General features: G+C 39.8%; 1 protein-coding gene and 1 long non-coding RNA gene across 3 annotated transcripts in view; one reads left to right on the forward strand and one right to left on the reverse strand.

The window, feature by feature from the left end:
* Positions 1–19446, forward strand: part of KIF15 (kinesin family member 15) — a 97793-nt gene that overhangs the window by 26066 nt on the left and 52281 nt on the right. For both annotated transcript variants that reach the window (XM_001114881.5, XM_077992276.1), the window contains exons 8-11: positions 12517–12726; positions 15868–15993; positions 16148–16270; positions 18994–19117. In XM_001114881.5, the coding sequence (XP_001114881.3) occupies positions 12517–12726; positions 15868–15993; positions 16148–16270; positions 18994–19117 (583 nt within the window). The remainder of the gene's footprint in view (positions 1–12516; positions 12727–15867; positions 15994–16147; positions 16271–18993; positions 19118–19446) is intronic.
* On the reverse strand, positions 5537–11237 carry LOC144339133 (uncharacterized). The gene is made up of 2 exons (XR_013413833.1): positions 11062–11237; positions 5537–7069 (listed from the first exon to the last, which is right to left on the reverse strand). It is a non-coding gene; the product is annotated as an uncharacterized LOC144339133 (long non-coding RNA).

A 19446-nucleotide genomic window follows, 5' to 3' on the forward strand; every position in this document is an offset into this window, starting at 1 on the left:
TGTATAGAAATGCGGTTGAATTTTTCTTTTTTTTTTTTTGAGATGGAGTCTCGCTCTGTTGCCCAGGCTGGCGTGCAGTAGCGTGATCTCGGCTCACTGAAAGCTCTGCCTCCCAGGTTCACGCCATTCTCCTGCCTCAGCCTCCTGAGTAGCTGGTTCTACAGGCGCCTGCCACTACATCTGGCTAATTTTTTTTGTTGTTGTTGTTTAGTAGAGACGGGGTTTCACCGTTTTAGCCAGGATAGTCTCGATTTCCTGACCTCGTGATCCACCTGCCTTAGCCTCCCAAAGTGCTGGGATTACAGGCAAGAGCCACCGCGCCCGGCCAAAATGCAGTTGATTTTTATAAGATGCTTTTATAATCAGTTACCTTGCTAACTATCTTAAAAAATCAAGAATGTGTGTTAAAGTTTTGTTTCATGCTTTTTCCACTGTTGTTGAGATAATCTTGTGTTTTTTCTTCTTTAACATGTTAACTTGATAAAGTACTAGATTAAGATTTGCTAATATTTTGTTTAGTATTTTTCATCAATTTAAAAAATTGAGATCAATCTGTAATTTCCTTTGTCCTATTCCGTTTTTGTTTTTGTTTTTGTTTTTTTTTGAGACAGGGTCCCACTCTGTCATCCAGGCTGGAGTACAAGTGACACAGACAATCATGGCTCACTGCAGCCTTGACTTCCTGGGCCTAACAGATCCTCCCACCTCAGCCTCCCTAGTAGCTGAGACTACAAGTGCACAGCATTATGTTTGGCTGAGTTTTGAATTTTTTTGTAGAGATGAAGTTTAGCCATGTTGTCCAGGCCAGTCTTGAACTCCTGGGCTCAAGCATTTCACCTGCCTCAGCCTCCCACTATAAGCGTGAGACACTGCACCCGGCCCTATTCTCTTTGTTTTGTTTTATTTATCAACGTTACTTGTTTTCTGAAAGTATTTATGCCTGGGATGACTTATTCTTAGAATATATAGTAGAACTCAGCTGCAAAATTATCTGGGTCTTGTGAGAAGATTTTTAACTACAAAAAAAAATTATTTTAATAGAGCCATGCAGCCATTTTATTTCTTCTTGGGTCAGTGTTAGTAAGTTATGTATTCTTAGAAAAATTTCAGTTTCCTCTTAGTTTTCAAGTATATTGGCATAAAGTTGTTCCTAGTATTCACATTTTTACAATCTTTACCATAAATGCCATTTTGTTTGCTTTTTACATGGTTGTTATTGTTTATATGGACTTGCTCTTTAATATTTTCTTTGTTTTTAGTTTCTCCTGGGTTTATCTTGCTGTTCTTTTTCCAGCTTCTTAAGCTGGATGTTTACTCGTGTTGGCATTTCTTTTGTGATATAAGTATTTAATGCTATAAATTTTTACTTCTTAATACTTCTTTAACTTCACACAAGTTTTAATATTTTAATTATCGTGTAGATCCAAATATTTTTCTATAATTTTTTGACTCATTAATTACTTAGAAATGTGATTTTAAATTCCAAAGTGTGTGGTTTTTCTAACTTATTTCTCATGTTGATTCTCAATTGCATTGGGATCAGAGAATGTGGTCTTATGTGACATCTAGTCTTTGAGATTTTTTTGAGACATAATTTGTGGATTTATAACAATTTTTTTCAAGTGTGCCATGTGTGCTTAACAAGAATATGTATCCTTGGTACAAGGTTTTATATTTTTGCTAGTTTTCTTGTCCCTGTAATCTATTGATACTTCAGAGAGATGCACTGATTTCCCACTAAGGTGTTGGTTTTTCAGTTTCATTGCGATTTTTCTCTGTATGTGTATGTATATATATATATACATACACATATGGAAACACAACAAGTCCTCACTTAACATCCTGAGAGGTTCTTGGAAACTGACTTTAAGTGAAACAATGTATAATAAAACCAATTTTACTACAGACTAATTGATACAAAGAAGAGTTAAGTTCCTACTGCATATTTCTAGTCATAAAAGCATCACCAAACTTCCCAATAAGGACCCAACACACTTCTAATATTAAACATTAAAATGTGAACTATACATTCATTTTAAAAAGATGATAAAAACAACTAAGATAATTGTTTACCCAGGTTTGGTGGATAAGTGAGTGATGGCAGTCATGGTGTTGGGTTAAATCGGGAATAAATGTTTACAAAGTAGAAATTGTCACTTCCTACCGCCATACAGTTCAGAAACAAGCGATAACAAATATGGTGGGCTCACTGAGTACTTTCGTACTGCATTGTTTATTGTCCTGTATTTTTTTTTTTTTTTTGAGACAGAGTCTCACTCTGTCTCCAAGGCTAGAGTGTAGTGGTGCGATCTCGGCTCACTCCAACCTGTGCCTCCTGGGTTCAAATGATTCTTGTGCCTCAGCCTCCTGAGTAGCTAGGACTACAGGCATGTGCCACCACATCTGGCTAATTTTTTGTATTTTTATTAGAGGTGGGGTTTCGTCATGTTGGCCAGACTGGCCTTGAACTCCTGACCTCAGGTGATCTGCCCTCCTCGGCCTCCCAAAGTGCTCGGTTTACAGGCATGAGCCACCACACCTGGCCACTTTATGAATTTTTATTTGGCAATATTTGTATTAATTCATTTTCTACCATGCTTATTCCTGTTCAGGTTTACATGTGGCAGAAACCAACCAAGACAGGACACCATTCTATTGCAGGCACATACATCCAGTCAGTCAGACTGGGATCATTTGGATGTGCCAGTTCCCTTACCATGCACATCTTTGGAATGTGGGAGGAAACGAGAGTACCTAGAGAAAACCCATGCAGACAAGAGGAGAACCGTAAACTTTACACAGACAGTTGCCCTGGCTGGAAATCATTTTTTTCCCTCAACTTCGTAACAAAATAACATTGAATGAAATGAAATGGAGGACCTGCTGCTGTGGACTCTTTTGTTGTATATAGAAGTGTAGAATTAGTATATATCTTCCTTTTATTTTCATCTATAATTCTTTATTGACCCTACACTTTCCTGTCAACACATTTTGCTTTACAAATATGTTTTGTTTGATGTTCACATACCACTCAACATTCTTTTGATTACCATTTGCCTGGTATATGTTTCTCCATCAGGCTTTCTGTTTCTTTCTTTTTTTTTTTTTTTTTGAGTCTCGCTCTGTCACCAGGCTAGAGTGCAGTGGCGTGATCTTGGCTCACTGCAACCTCCGCCTCCCAGGTTCAAGCTATTTTCCTGCCTCAGCCTCCCGAGTAACTGGTACTACAGGCGCGTGCCAGTGTGCCCCGTTAATTTTTGTATTTTTAGTAGAGACAGGGTTTCACTATGTTGGCCAGGATGGTCTCGATCTCTTACCTCATGATCTGCCCACCTCGGCCTCCCAAAATGCTGGGATTACAGGCGGATTACAGGCGTGAGTCACCGCGCTTCTGTTTCTTAATATTTCAAGTGTTTATTGTAAACCACAAAGCTATACTTTGCTCTTTTTTTTAATCGCTTATGACAGTATCTTACCTAATTTATTTACATTACTGTATGATTGTTGATATTGTTAGACTGGTTTCTGCTATCTTTTTTAGTGTGTTTTGCCTATTTCATCTAATGCTTCCTTCTTTTCTTGCCTTTTTGTTTTTGATCCACTGTGCAGCATGATTTGTTGAAAAAAACTTTCTTTTTCCCATTACATTGCCTTTGCACCTTTGGTGAATTGACTGTACACATATGGGTTTATATCTAACTGTATTCTGTTCTGTTGATCTGTTTCTTTTCATCAATACTAAACTGTCTTGATTATTACATAACTTGTTGCTAAGTAGTGTCTTTAGATCAGGGACGGTAAGTCTTCCAACATTGTTCTTTTTAACAATTATTTTGGTTATTCATTGTCCTTTGCATTTTCATTTACATAGAACCAGTTTATCAATTTCTACAAAATAGGCTGCTGGGATTTTGAGTGGGATTGTGTTGAATCTATCAATTATTTTTGGTAGAATTGGCATCTTAACAACATTGAGTCTCCCAGTCTATGAACATTCACCAAGTATTTTTGTTTTTGATTTTTTATTTTGATTTTTGTAGAAGTATTCAAGCAAACATGCTTGTATTTGCTTTTTCTCCTTATGTTGCACAAGTGACAGCATACTGTGCTATTTTTATACCTTGCCTTTTTTATTTTAGAGACCAAGTCTCACTATGTTGCCTAGGCTGGAGTGCAATGGCGCGATCTCGATTCACTGCAACCTCTGCCTCCTGGGTTCAAGAGATTCTCCTGCCTCAGCCTCCCAAGTAGCTGGGATTACAGGTGTCTGCCACCACGCCCAGCTAAATTTTGTATTTTTTCGTAGAGATGGGGTTTCACCATGTTGGTCAGGCTGGTCCTGAACTCCTGACCTCAGGTAATACACCCGCCTCGGCCTCCCAAAGTGCTGGGATTATAGGCGTGAGCCATGGTGCCCAGGTGCTTTTTTTAAATAATAGTATTTTGGAATTTGTCTCAGGTTGGAGGATCTCTCTCTTTCTCTCTTTTTATAGCTGTATGAATGTATTTCAGATGTATTTAATATGTAATATACAGTATTTAATGTTATAGAAAGAAAGCATAAAGTACTATCCAAGGAATATACAAGATACAAATAGTTGGGGGCAGTGGCTCACTCCTGTAATCGCAGCCTCTTTGGGAGGCCAAGGTGGCGGATCACTTGAAGTCAGGAGTTCAAGACCAGCCTGGCCAACGTGGTGAAACCCCGACTCTACTAAAAATACAAAAAAATTAGTCAGGCATGATGATGCATGCCTGTACTCCCAGCTACTCCAGAGGCTGAGGTGGGAGGATCATTTGAGCCTGGGAGGCAGAGATTTCAGTGAGACATGAACACGTCACTATACTCCAGCCTGGGTAATAGAGTGAGACTCCATCTTAAAAAAAAGAAAAATGATACAAATAATTTCAGTTTTATACTGTTGATGATTAATAGGGTTATTATAGCTAGGACTCTCTGTTGCCCAGGCTGGATGGGAATGGCCCGATCTCAGCTCACTGCAACCTCTGCCTCCTGGGTTCAAGTGATTCTCCTGCCTCAGCTTCCCGAGTAGCTAGGGTTACAGGTGCGTGCCACTACGCCTGGCTAATTTTTTGTATTTTTAGCAGAGACGGGGTTTCACTATGTTAGCCAGATAGGTCTTGATCTCCTGACGTCATGATCCGCCCACCTGGGCCTCCCAAAGTGCTGGGATTACAGGCGTGAGCCACCGCGCCCTGCCAACAGCTACAATTTATTGAGTGAAGGTGCCAAGCACTGTGCTACCTTTTTTGGTACACATTATTTTACTTAATTTTCAACATGCCCTTTGAGATAAAGATACTAATTTCCCCATTTTACCCTATATATACTGTGACTCTCCTACCAAAACTGTGGTCCTCAGAACATCAACATCACCTGAGAGCTTGTTAGAAATGCAGAATCTCAGGCTCCACCTCACACTGAATCTGAATCTGAATTTTAACAACATCCATAGTGTTGGGGTCCGTGCCGGGGGTGGTGGAGAATGAAAGAACACACAAAAGACAAAGACACACAGAGAACATGGCGGCCGCGCTCAGAGCCTCCGCCTCACTTTATTTATACCCCATAAACCCCACGTCAGCAGAAAGAATGCAATGCAAAACAAACTTTCTTTTCCCAGATGTAACCTTCTACTCAGTTCCTTGTTTCTATGCTCTTCCTTATCTGCCCGCCGTCTTGGCGCCTACGGGAGTTCATTAAAAGTTCAATTGGAGATACTGTCCTTGAGCCCTATGTATTCTCAGCATACTGTTTTCAAAGGCCCCTGCATTTCCCCCTTTTTGTTTTAGTAGTTGAGTTTTTAAAGTTAAATTTGCGCGCTCAATGATGGCTTGACCTTGACTGTTGCCCTGGATACCGGTGATATGTTGAATATTGTATTGCTGTAAGAAAACTTGTAATTTATGAGAGACATAGGCAGGGGCATTATTAGTTTTAAGTATAAGAGGAATGCCCATGATGGCGAAACAAACCAAGAGATGTGTAATAACAGAATCAGCTTTCTCAGATGGCAACGGAGTGGCCCATTGAAAATGAGAAAAGGTATCAATGGTATGATGAACATACTTTAATCGTCCAAAAGAAGGGACATCTCGTGGATTAACCCCAGGATGGAAGGATGGAATGCTCAAAGGGGCACAGGAAAGACAAGCTCGAATAAGAGAACGAGCTTGTTTTGTTCTGCAGCATGTAGGTGGCCGATTAAAAGCGAATCAATCTGAGTATTACCATGAACTAATGGTCCAGGAAATTGAGAATGAGAACGAAGATGAGTGATGAATAAAGGAGCTCGACGTTGGCTCAAAGTAGAAGATAACAAGGAAAAGAGTTTTTGAAGAGAAGAAGTAGCACAAAGAGGTAAAGTGGCCTGAGAAATATAAGAAGTAACATAAACGGCGTATTGAGAATCACTAACAATGTTACAACCAGTAGTAGGGAGATCAGGTAAGACCATGAGAATAGCAAACAGTTCTCCCTGTTGCACCGAGGGATAAGGATAAACTGTAACTCGAGATTGATGAACACTCCAATATCCAGCCTTACCATTGCTACTAGCATCAGTAAAAAAGGTGGGACCTTGAACAGGAAATACAGAAATTGGTGAGAAAGGCAACACAGAATGTTGCCTAAAAAAAAAATGAAAAGATCGGAGACTTAGGATATTGGGTAGAAAATTGTCCAACAAAAGAAGCGCAAGCAACTTGCCAAGAATCAGAAGTTGCAAAAAGATAAGTGATCTGATTATGAGTGAATTGAGGAATAATTAAGGAAGGATCTCCTCCCCAAAGTTGTCGACAGTGATGCCGTCCTTTGATGATCAGTTCAGCTAAACGATCGATATAAGTAGCCAAGCGTTTAGATATTTTATTGGACAAAAAGATCCATTTTAGTGGTCGACTAGTTTGATGAATCATTCCTGTGGGAGAAGGTAAAGTATGAAATAAACAAAAGGAAGGGCCTTTTGAAGTTGCTCTTCAACAAGCTGGAGTTCTTGTAAAACCAAAGGAGTTAAATGGCGTGAGTTGTCCAAGTGACTCTCTCCTTCTAGAATAGAAAAAAGATGTTATAACTGATATGTTGGTATTCCTAAAACAGGACACATCCAATTAATGTCTCCTAGAAGCTTTTGAAAATCATTTAATGTTTTTAAATGATCACGTCGAATTTGAATTTTTTGGGGTCGAATATTTTGTGTTCTTAAGGTATAACCTAAATATTGAATAGGAAAATCCAGTTAAATTTTTTCTATGGCAATATTAAGTGAGTAGAAAGAAAGCTGAGTTTGTAATGATACAAAAGCATCTTGCTGCTTTTCTCTGGTGGGTGCAGCAAGAAGAATGTCATCCATATAATGATATAAAAAAACAGAAGGATGACGCTTTTGAACAGGATCCAAGGCCCTATGGACAAATTCTTGACACAAGGTAGGGCTATTTAACGTACCTTGAGGTAAAACTTTCCATTGATATCAAGAAAGTGGCTGAAAATTATTAAAAACAGGGACAGAGAAGATCCATACAATGATAAATTAACACAGTTAGAAACTGATTGTTTACAAGATTTAAAGTCCTATGTACGAATTTTTGACATATAGTAGGGCTATTAAGTATACCCTGGGGAAGAAGCTTTTGCTGATATTTTTGAATAGGTTGTCCATTATTATATTTAGGAATAATAAAGGCAAACTTTTTACAATCTTGAGGTTGTAATGGAATAGAGAAAAAACAATTTTTGAGATCTATGACCATTAATTTTTAACTTTGTGGGATAAGGGCAGGATTAGGAAGACCGGGCTGTAAACTTTCCCTAGGTTGAATGTAAACATTTATAGTTTTAAGAACAAGACAAAGACGGGAATTCCATGCAGAAGTACGTGGCTTTAGATTCCTCTCGGCCATTTGTTTTTTGACTTACTCTTTTAAAATCCTAAGTATTTCTTTAGATAATGGCCACTATTTCACCTAAAGAGGAGTGGTCGTTTTACACTTTAATTATAAAACTTGAGGCTGGTGAACAGTGGCTATGAGTTTAAAGGATTGTAGCCCATTTTGAACATCATATTTTTGATAGCTGAGGAAATATGAAGAATGTTTAAAAAAGCACCAAATTGTTATGAAAGATTTTGTCCCCAAAGATTAATATTGATAGGAATAATATAAAAAAACACTTGACCTTGTTGACCTTTAGGACTGACACAGGTTAAAGGTTCTACGTTTTGATAAACCACAGAAGCAGCACCCAAGCCAGTGAGTATAACTGAAACTTATCTTTTTTCCCATTGTATAGGCCACTAATTTAAACAAATAATAGACATATTCACCCCCATATCAATTAACCCTTTAAAAACTATTTCATTAATATGCAATGAACATAAGGGCTTTTGATTAGAAACTAAAGTTTCCCAAAAAACAGTTTTTTCTGTGCTACCAAACCCTCCCTATTGAGAATACGTTCCCCTGCCTCTAGGCATATAAATTGTGAACTTGTACCATAATAAGAATTTTATTAGTAACATCAAGATCAATGATTTCTGAAATCATCATTAACTTCCATATAGCACTGTTGTTTTGACCTAACAAAAGTCCTACATGTCCTTTTGGCAAAGGGCCACACACTCTAATAGCTAATTTATATACTCTTCTATTAGGAGACAAAGTATAAGGCTGAGTAATAGCTAAGTCAGCAGCGGCGCTCTGCTTAGTTGCCGCATAAAGCTGAGAAACTGGGGTAAGGTGTGGGATCCTTAAGGAGGACTTGAATTTATTCCTTAATGTTGTAGGCCATTGCTCACTGAATATTGTAGTAGACTTACATTGTAATTGTTGGGGCCTCAAACCTGTGGGCCCCGACTCCCATTTCCCAGGAGAGGAGACAGTAAATTTCCACTTCTATCAGTTTTGGAATGACATTTATTTGTCCAATGTTGACCTTTATCACAACATTTGTACACCTCTGAAGGCAGCTTTCTGCCTCGAGGGATAAAAGTGTTCAATTTTTATGACATTCTTTTTTGAAATGTCTAGGTTTACCACACTGAAAGCAAATACCTTGTTTGTTATTTCTTTTTAAGGCTTTAGACAAAGCTCCAGCAAATAATTGAGCATTATAAATAGCCCCTCCAAAACTAACACAAGTTTTAATATATTTATCTAAATTGGCCCCATTGGCCTTTAACGATTTTAACAATTTTTGACAGTCAGCATATGCATTTTTAAAAGACAATGTTTGTAACAAAATTTTTGAAGCAAAGCCAGCACTCAAAATTTTCAAGACAGCATCCTGAAGACGGGCTATGAAATCTGGATAGGGTTCATTTGTGCCCTGTAAAATCTTCACAGAGGAAAGGGAAGATTTTCCTGTTATCTCTACCTTATTTCAGGCCCTTAAAAACAAAGTCTTGATTTGAGTAAAGGCAACATCATCTAGACCAGCCTGAGCATTAAGAGTAGCATATTGGCCCGTGCCTGTGAGTTGTTCCTCAGTGGGTCCTGGGGGATCACACATAACATTTTTTCTAGCCTGTACATGTGCCTTGTCCATTTACCAGCTGTGCAATTATAACCACTGAGAACGATCAAGAAAAGCCTTCCCCAAAGTCTTCCAGTCTATAGGAATCATCAAATTTTCTGATGAAAAAATATCAAGAAGAGCAAGGATAGGGGTCCATAGTTAGAAATGGCAGCTTTCATTTCTTTTAAAAATTTAATTTGTAAGGCATTAAATTGGACATTATTGCCACCATTTGAAAACTGAGCATTAGGCGCAAAAGAAGCACAAATAATTAGAAACAGATCCAGCTCCTTAAAAAAATATTTTTTTAATTAAAAGTATATATAATATATAATAATACTCATATCCCCAAATATAAAGAATCCCAACATATTAATAAGAAAAGGCAAATAACCCAACCAAAAGTAGCAGAACAAAGAAATGACAATAAACCTATATGTCTAACATCATTACTCACTAGGAAATATGTATATTAATACCAAATTGAGAATCATTACATACACAATACAATGGTTAAAATTTAAAAACACAGAAAATATCAAGCGGTAGTTAATGTGTTAAGCAACTCGAATACTCAACTTCTGTTTGGAGTGTAAATTGGTGGAACCTATGCACCCCTATAACATAACAATTCCCTAGCTGGGGTTATTAATACTATATTAATATTAATAGTTAATATTAATGTGCTTATTTATTGACTATTGAAATACTCATAATATTTTAACAAACAATAAGGTATACATATACACTGGTTTTGACATATTAAACAGGTGTTTAGTATAAATTTAAAGTATGTCTGATGTGAACAGGGCTTCAACTTTGCCAAACAAAGGTAAACATAAGGAAGCGGGGGGGTTGGAGGCTCTGGAAAATCCTTTTTTAACAGGGCAGAAGGAAAAGAAACAGGGAAAGCTCACAAAGGTGAATTAGAAGAATATATCTGTAATATTTGTTGAAGCATTTCCATAATACTCTGCATGTCAGAATTTCCCTTAGAAGAAGGAAAAGCTGGCTTTTTCTCTTCTCCCCCTTTTGCTACCCCCCCCCCCCCAATCCTCTGTTATCCTGGCACAAATGGGCTCCATTTCAGATTTATTTTTTTCCCAAATCCTCAGATACCTTTCCTCCTGTGGCTACATCACCACACTCTGAGTCAGTCTCAAGTAACTCTGATGTCTGAGTGATAGAGTTACACAAGGTCCACAATTTTGGAGGCATAATATCCCCTAACTGGAGAGCTCTAAGCAGAGCTTTTACTACCTGTAACCATTCTCTGCGATTCAGCTGCACTTTAGTCTGATACTGAAACTAGTAACAATGTTGTTCAACATGGGCAAACAATCACTTCAAAGTCTTTTTCTTTCACTTCTACTCCTATAGACAGCAACAGTCCTTGAAACAGGCGTAAATATTCTGAGGCCAGAGAGATGGAATTCCCATAATGAAAGCTTAGGAAGGTTCCCCTTAACAATATCCGGGCCTTACCCGCCCCTAGGGGGTTCCCCTTCTTGTTCTCCCCTACTCACCTGTGCTGACCCTGCTCGCTGCGCCACTTGTTGGGGTCCGTGCCGGGGGTGGTGGAGAATGAAAGAACACACAAAAGACAAAGACACACAGAGAACATGGCGGCCGCGCTCAGAGCCTCCGCCTCACTTTATTTATACCCCATAAACCCCACGTCAGCAGAAAGAATGCAATGCAAAACAAACTTTCTTTTCCCAGATGTAACCTTCTACTCAGTTCCTTGTTTCTATGCTCTTCCTTATCTGCTCGCCTTCTTGGCGCCTACGGGAGTTCATTAAAAGTTCAATTGGAGATACTGTCCTTGAGCCCTATGTATTCTCAGCATACTGTTTTCAAAGGCCCCTGCACCATAGGTGATTCATATGCACCTAAAACTTGTATGTTCTGTTCTGTGGGGTAGGTACCCACATTCCCATTTTACAAATATGAAGGCTGAGCCTTCAAAAGGTCCAGCTGGCCCCAGACCTCACCTAGTAAATAGTGGAGCCACAGTTTGAACTGTGATGCATCTGATTCCAGAGCCTTCATTCTGAACTTTCATGTATCCTGCTTGCCATAGGGAATAGAAGGGAAAAAATACCTTGTAGACCAAAAGAGCTGACAAAACTTTGGGCTTAAAGATAATTTACAGGTTTTTCCTGTCTAACATTCTCATTTTGTAGGTAAAGAAAGGGGTTCAGAGAGGTTTTGTGACTTACATTAGGTTAACACAAATAAAGGGTGGTAAAACCAGTTCTAGATCCTATGCACTCTGATTTCCTGTTTGTTCTCTTTCTGTAACGTGGAAAGGGAACACAAAGGAAAGGAAAATAGCTTCAGTTTATTCCTTAATGGACCAGTAATCTTTCTCATCACCCTTTACAAATTTCCTACTGATTTTGGTGGATGTTGTGTACCATTTGGAACTTGGAATAATATAATTTATCTTAAAAAGCTAGATAACAATGAAAGGCAATAGATATTCTTAACCCCTCTTCTAAAGAGAAAATATGCTTTGTGTAAATATATTTCTTTTTCCCTATGAAAGTAATTAGCTGTATGTTAGTATTTTTCATAATAAAATGAATGATTCTCAAGTGCTTATTTTACGTTTTAAGTGTACTTACCTTGTTCCTTTTTTTTCCCCCTTTTTTTCTTTTTTTTTTTTTTAGATAGGATCTTGCCCTGTTGCTCAGGCTGGAGTGCAGTGGCACAATCATGGCTCACTGCAGCCTTGAATTCCTGGGCTCAAGAGATCCTCCCACCTCAACCTCCCGAGTAGCTAGGACTGCAGGTTCCTGCCACTATACATAGCAAATTACTATTATTATTTTTTGTAGAGATGAGGTTTCACTATGTTGGTCAGGCTGGTCTACAAGTGATCCTCCAGACTTGGCCTCCCAAACTGCTAGGATTACAAGCATGAGCCACTGTAACTGGTCCTCTCATTTCTTTTAATATGTTTTCCTTTTGCACAGGTGTTGTCTGGAGGATGGAGGAACAGACGTGTGGCATCAACATCAATGAACAGAGAATCGTCTAGGTCTCATGCTGTCTTTACAATTACAATAGAGTCAATGGAGAAAAGTAATGAGATTGTGAATATACGGACCTCCCTACTCAACCTGGTGGATTTAGCAGGATCTGAAAGGCAAAAAGATACCCATGCAGAAGGGATGAGATTGAAGGTAAGAATGAAATTATGGTCTTCAACTTGTGTGTGAGTTCTTACTAGCAGTCAATATAGTCGTGATGCATAACAATGTCTCAGTCAATGAGGAACTGCATTTATGATGGGGGTCCCTTAAGAGTATAATAGCTATACCACATGGCTTACGTATGTTGTAGGCTATCCCATCGCAGTTTGCATAAGTATATTCTATGACACCCACAAAATGATCAAATTTCCTAACAGCACATTTCTTAAAATGTACCCGTGTTAGCTGGGTGCGGTGGCTCACACCTGTAATCCCAGCACTTTGGGAAGCTGAGGCAGGTAGATCATGAGGTCAGGAGATCGAGACCATCCTGGCCAACATGGTGAAATCCCGTCTCTACTAAAAAAATACAAAAGTTAGCTGGGCGTGGTGATGCACGCCTGTAGTCCCAGCTACTTGGGAGACTGAGGCAGGGGAATCACTTGAACCTGGGAAGCAGAGGTTGCAGTGAGCTGAGATTGCCCCACTTCATGCCAGCCTGGGTGACAGAGAGAGACTCTGTCTCAAAAAAAAAAAAAAAAAAAAATGTATCCCTTTTGTTAACTGATATATGACCATACCAAGCTAAGTGTTTTGAGGGTGGCAAAGAAATAAGAAATTGTTCCTATTGAAAAGAAACAGAGATTTCTGTTGTGGAACAGTGAACATAGATGGGATAGGGCAAGTCTGTCAGTAGCAAAAATGTTTTAATTCATACCAGAGGGGATAAGGGTACGAGAGACAACAGGGGTCAGAGGAAGAAGGGTGCAATGTGGACTGCTTGCGGAACGTGTGGAAAAGAAGTAGTTCTTGACTTGTCAAGGATTTGGGTAGGGAGAGAGAAACAGGAAATGCATGCCTGGCAGGGGGGCATCTCAAGTGTTATTGTGGATGCAGAATGAGTGTAGCATTTGGCATTTCAGCATGGCTCAATGGATGGGTTTTTTAGAGAGGCAAGCAGGCCCAGATTATCAAGGACCAGGAGTGCCAGGCCAAGTTTGTACTCAACTCTGCGAACATTGGGAAACACTTAACATTTCTGGGCAACTAAATGATTCATGAAGAAAGCCTGTTTTAGAGAAACTTAGTCATCTGACCCACTGCTGTTGAGATTTTAGAAGGGAGAGCCCACAGAAAAAGATGACCACTTATGCTGTTTAATATTTCAGGTGTGAAAGGTTAAGTACCTAGTCCTAGACTAAGGTATTAACAGTGGGACCAAAGGTTCTATGTAATATGTATTGTCAGTATGTATATATAGAGTAATATGAATTGTCAATAAAATATTTATAGATTCTATAGTTTACAATATACATGGGCAAGGGGAGAGGACTTGGAAAGGATGAGGGAAGAGATCTACTTTTTTCATTAAAAATGAGGATTTGAGTCGCCTGACCTACATTTGAGGCAGTTTCAGGCAATCTGAAGCTCATATTTCTTTGTTTTGAGACAGTCTCACTCTGTCACCCAGCTGGAGTGCAGTGGCACGATCTCGACTCACTGCAACCTCTGCCTCTCAGGTTCAAGCAGTTCTCCTGCCTCAGCCTCCCAAGTAGCTGAGATTACAGGCGCCCACCACCACACCTGGCTAAATTTTTGTATTTTTAATAGAGATGAGGTTTCGCCATGTTGGCCAGGCTGGTCTTGAACTCCTGACCTCAGGTGATGACACCCTCCTTGGCCTCCCAAAGTGTTGGGATTACAGGCATTAGCCACTGCGCCCAGCCTAAAGCTCATATTTCTATTGAGATATGAGGCTTAATAAATATTGCGTATGGGCTGAGCATGGTGGCTCATGCCTGTAATCCCAGCACTTGGGAGGATGAGGTGGGAGGATCCCTTGAACCCAGGAGGTCGAAATTGCAGTGAGCTGTGATTGTGCCACTGTACTCCAACCTGGGTGACGGAGTGAGACTCTGTGTCAAAAAAAAAAAAGCCTATGCTTATAATAGGACATATACCAAGTCTGTTCTAAAATGCTTTATATATATTAATTCATTTGACCTTTCCAACAACTCTGGGAAGTAGGTGCTATTATTTCTGTTTTACAGTTAAAGAAAGTGAAGTCACACAGCTAATAAAAGTAGGGCTGAGATTCAAACCGAGCTGCTACAGTACTCTCAACCATGCCACTAACCACCTTTCTGATTTACTGAATGATAGCAGCAGTGACTCTGAATTCAGTATATCTTGCATTATAATTTTGACTTTTTCTCTTTTTTGTATACTTCTTCCACTGCAGACCCAGTTTTCAAAATATGCTACCTACAGTAAAAATCTAATGTAACCTATTTAGCTCATTTTTTACCCCCACCAAGCTTCTGTTTTAAAGTAGTTTTTATTATCCTTTACAGAATTAAACTGAATATTCTCCTCAGATAAGTTCATCAGTGGCTTTGGGGGCTGTATGGGTGAGTTATTAGGCATTATACCCTTAAATATTTTAGCATAAAAGGATTGAAAAAAGTACCTGTTAATGCACTACTCTACCTTTTTTTTCCCTATTTTTTTCTGGTCTTTATCTCTACCTATAGCTTGGTTTCAAACTTACAATCATGAAGTGACATTAATATTTTTTTTTCGTTGCATGATTTTTGTGTTTGTCTTTTTTTGTTGTTGTTTTTGAGACAGGGTCTCACTCTGTTACCCAGGTTGGAGTGCAATGGCACAATCTCAGCTCACTGCAACCTCCACCTCCCAAGCTCAAGTGATCCTCCCACCTCAGCCTCCCAAGTAACTGGGACTACAGGCGTGTGCCACCATGCCCAGCAGTTTTTTATATTTCTTTGTAGAGATGGGGGTTCGCCATGTTGCCCGGGCTGGTATCCAACTCCTGAGCTTAAGCAACCTGCCCGCCTCGGCCTCCCAAAATGCTAGGTTGACAAGCGTGAGCCACAGTACCCAGCCTGTGTTTGTCTTCTAATACTAAAATTACACTGTACATCAAATAGGTAAAGGTTAGGGGGATAGTTCAGCACTTCTTTTTTGTTTGTTGAATAGTTGTTCTTTATTAACGTTGTCCCTGACTTGCCTTTTCATCCAAAATTATCCTCTGCTAGATATATTTTCATTCAAAATACCAAAGAGAAACCAATGTACCTAAATTTTTGTTCTTTTCCGTCAACACCTTAGGAAGCAGGTAACATAAATCGATCATTGAGCTGCCTGGGCCAAGTGATTACTGCACTTGTCGACGTGAGTAATGGAAAACAGAGACACGTTTGCTACAGAGACTCCAAACTTACCTTCTTACTACGGGTAAAGTAGATCCTTGGGTTCCTGGGCTCCTTTTGGTTATGCTAAAGTTGATAGTGGGACCATCTCTCAGCCTTGGCAAGAGTATACATTTTCTTTGCTTAAAAAGATCTTGTGATTTCTCACCGAAAATGTGTCCATTCCTATCATTAAATAGGATTCCCTTGGAGGTAATGCCAAAACAGCCATAATTGCAAATGTTCATCCTGGATCCAGGTGTTTTGGGGAAACCCTATCAACACTTAACTTTGCTCAAAGAGCCAAGCTGATTAAAAACAAGGTAAAATACTGGCGTATACTTCATTAAATAAATGAGAAAAATACTAAAGCTTGCAGTATGCCATTTTTGTGATTGCTCTAATATTAACATTAACTTTTATTTCTCTGTAAAAGTTTATCTCACTATATGCAAAATTTCTATTTTATCTTTCCTACCCTTCTATATCACACATGTAATTAGAGACCTAGGTTAGATCTTATGGTAGTTATTGCTTGACTAGTTTTTTCTCTCTTTTTTTGAGACACAGTCTTGCTGTGTCACCCAGGCTGGAGTGCAGTGGTGCAAACACAGCTCACTCTACCTTCAACTTCCTGGGCTCAAGAGATCCTCCTGCCTCAGCCTCCTGTGTAGCTGGAACCACAGGCATGCAGCACCATGCCAGGCTAATTTTTAAATTTTTTAAAATTTTTATTTATTTATTTATTTATTTTGAGACAGAGTCTTGCTCTGTTGCCCAGGGTGGAGTGCAGTGGCGCAATCTCGGCTCACTGCAAGCTCCGCCTCCCGGGTTCATGCCATTCTCCTGCCTCAGCCTCCTGAGTAGCTGGGACTACAGGCGCCTGCTGCCACGCCCGGCTCATTTTTCGTATTTTTTAGTAGAGACAGGGTTTCACTGTGTTAGCCAGGATGGTCTCCATCTCCTAACCTCATGATCTGCCTGCCTCAGCCTTAATTTTTTTATTTTTTTGTACAGGCAGGGTCTCACTTTCTTGCCCAAGCTGGTCTCAAACTCCTGGGTTCAAGCAGTCCTCCTGCCTCATCGTTTCAAAGTGTGGGGATTACAGGTGTGAACCACTGTACCCTGCTGACAAATTTTTTCTTAAGGGAAAGCAAATTAAGTTTGTGAGTATTTCCTTCTGCCAACAGCCAATCAATCAGTTCTGCAGCAGATATCAGCTGGGTGTCCTCTGATTCAGTTCCATTCTAACACTATATATCTGGAGATAGGGTGAGATCTCACAGGTTCAGGGCTCAGTCTTACAAGACTGCCCCCGACTTCTGATGCCAGTTGCAAGCCCTAGCTTGTTCTATCTGTGCTTTCAGACCGATTGGCTGTAAATCAGGGGTTCCATGTTGCCCCTTTCCCTGGGTAAATCAGAAGACTATAGATCTAGTCATTTGTTTTATTTCCTTGGACTATGGAGTACTAGTAAGATGAGGAGGAAAAATCATTAGAGCTTCCTGACCCAAAGTCTCTTAAGATTTACTAGAAGTCTTTGGAGATTATAGAACTGCAGCAATAATTAGAATTATGATGTCACTGATGGGACAGTGATGTCAGAAGTACAGTAGTACCTTGTAATGAAGCTGGCCATAAGAATCAGAAGCAACTGGAAATGGCTGCTTAACACGCAAAAGAACAAAACCAAGAGCCTTCTACTAGTCATTCTCAATGGTAAGCCCTCTGCAGCCTATCAGTGGACAGTGCTAGAATATCTGGGACTTGTTTAAGGATGTGCTATTTAAATTTTTCCCAGTGAGCAAATTGGGCTTACGGCAAGAATATGGAAGACCTTGGGGCTGTCACAGGGTGTTTTTTCCTTCCTGGAGTATTGAGTATTTCACAGCTGAGTCCTCTGACCTGGTTGGTACTCAGCTGTTGGCACTCATTGTCGCTCTTTAGTGGACCTTTTTAAATATTTATTTTTTTAATTAATAAACTTTTTTTTTTTTTTGAGATAGAGTCTTGCTCTGTCACCAGGCTGGAGTGCAGTGGCACAATCTTGACTCACTGCATCCTCCGCCTCCTGGGTTCAAGTGATTCTCCTGCCTCAGCCTCCCAAGTAGCTGGGACTACAGGCAGGTGCCACCATGCCCAGCTAATGTTTTTGTAGTTTTAGTACAGACGGCGTTTCACCGTGTTAGCCAGGATGGTCTCAATTTCCTGACCTCATGATCCACGCAGCTAGGCCTCCCAAAGTGCTGGGATTACAGGCGTGAGCCACCATGCCCCCGCCAACTTTATTTTTATGGCAGTTTTAGGTTTACCGTAAAATTGAACAGAAAGTACAAAGAGATCTCATATAGTCCCTGTCACCATACATGTGTGACCTCCCCAACTCTTGACATCCTGACCCACAGTGGCACATTTTGTTTGTGAGTCTTTTAGCCTTTTAGAAGTTGTCCTAAATAAGACATTTCTTTAAGAAAATGAAGATAATCATTTAGTGTGGTTAAAAAAAAAAAAAATGGAAGTGTCAAACCAATCCCTCCTTCCAAAAGGGCTGTTAAAAAATAAAGGTTGGATTCCTCTGGAGAAGGTTGCTTCTGCAGAGCTCAAGCCAGCCCTGCAAGTCATCACGCACTTAGAGGCTAGGCTCCTTCCCCGTAGGGAGCTAGGAAAGAGGGGAAATGATACTCAATGAGGTGTTGACTCTTCTCCATTGGGAGGGTGGGGGAAGGCTGTTGTTCTCAGGGAAAGAAGTATTAGGTGAACACACCCGGATCCCAAAGGTGATCCAACCTGACAGCTCAGGGCTAGTCAGCTGGGGGGAAGAGAGCCTGGCTGGGGCTCTCTCTCTCTGGCTCCAGGTCTGAAGGCACAAGAAAAGGAAGCTTCCTCCCCACTCAAGCACACTGTGATTCCTGTGGCCTTTTGATTCCTGTGGTCGTGAAGTTTTGTTTGATGTTCATCACTACAAATCATATCAAACAAATGTAAACACAGGACTATACTACTCAAAAAGCATTATTTTAATGCTTTTTTAAAAATTCCTGAACAGGCAGTAGTAAATGAAGACACCCAAGGAAATGTGAGCCAGCTCCAAGCTGAAGTGAAGAGGCTCAAAGAACAACTGGCTGAGCTTGTTTCAGGACAGACACCACCAGAAAGCTTCCTAACCAGAGGTAGGATAAGCACGCTGTCCTTTATCTTGGGGAAGACTGTGTACAAATAATAGTTTAAGAGCCCTTGATGATAGACACAACACAATAAGGCAACCCACATTTTTCTACAAGTATCTCTTTCTGCTTATTTCTCCTATATAGGAACATAGTGCTTTGTTTGTAATCAGATACCGATACTATAGGCAGTGAGTTCTGTGAGATATGGTAAAAGGGGGAATTAAAATAATTTTAATAATCCATAATAAGTGCTAAAGAGATTAATTTCATTTAGATCTACTTCTACGTAGCATATGTAACCTATATATGTTTACTATAGGATAAGAGAGACT

The sequence above is a fragment of the Macaca mulatta genome, chromosome 2 (assembly GCF_049350105.2).
Source record: "Macaca mulatta isolate MMU2019108-1 chromosome 2, T2T-MMU8v2.0, whole genome shotgun sequence".
NCBI lineage: Eukaryota > Metazoa > Chordata > Mammalia > Primates > Cercopithecidae > Macaca > Macaca mulatta.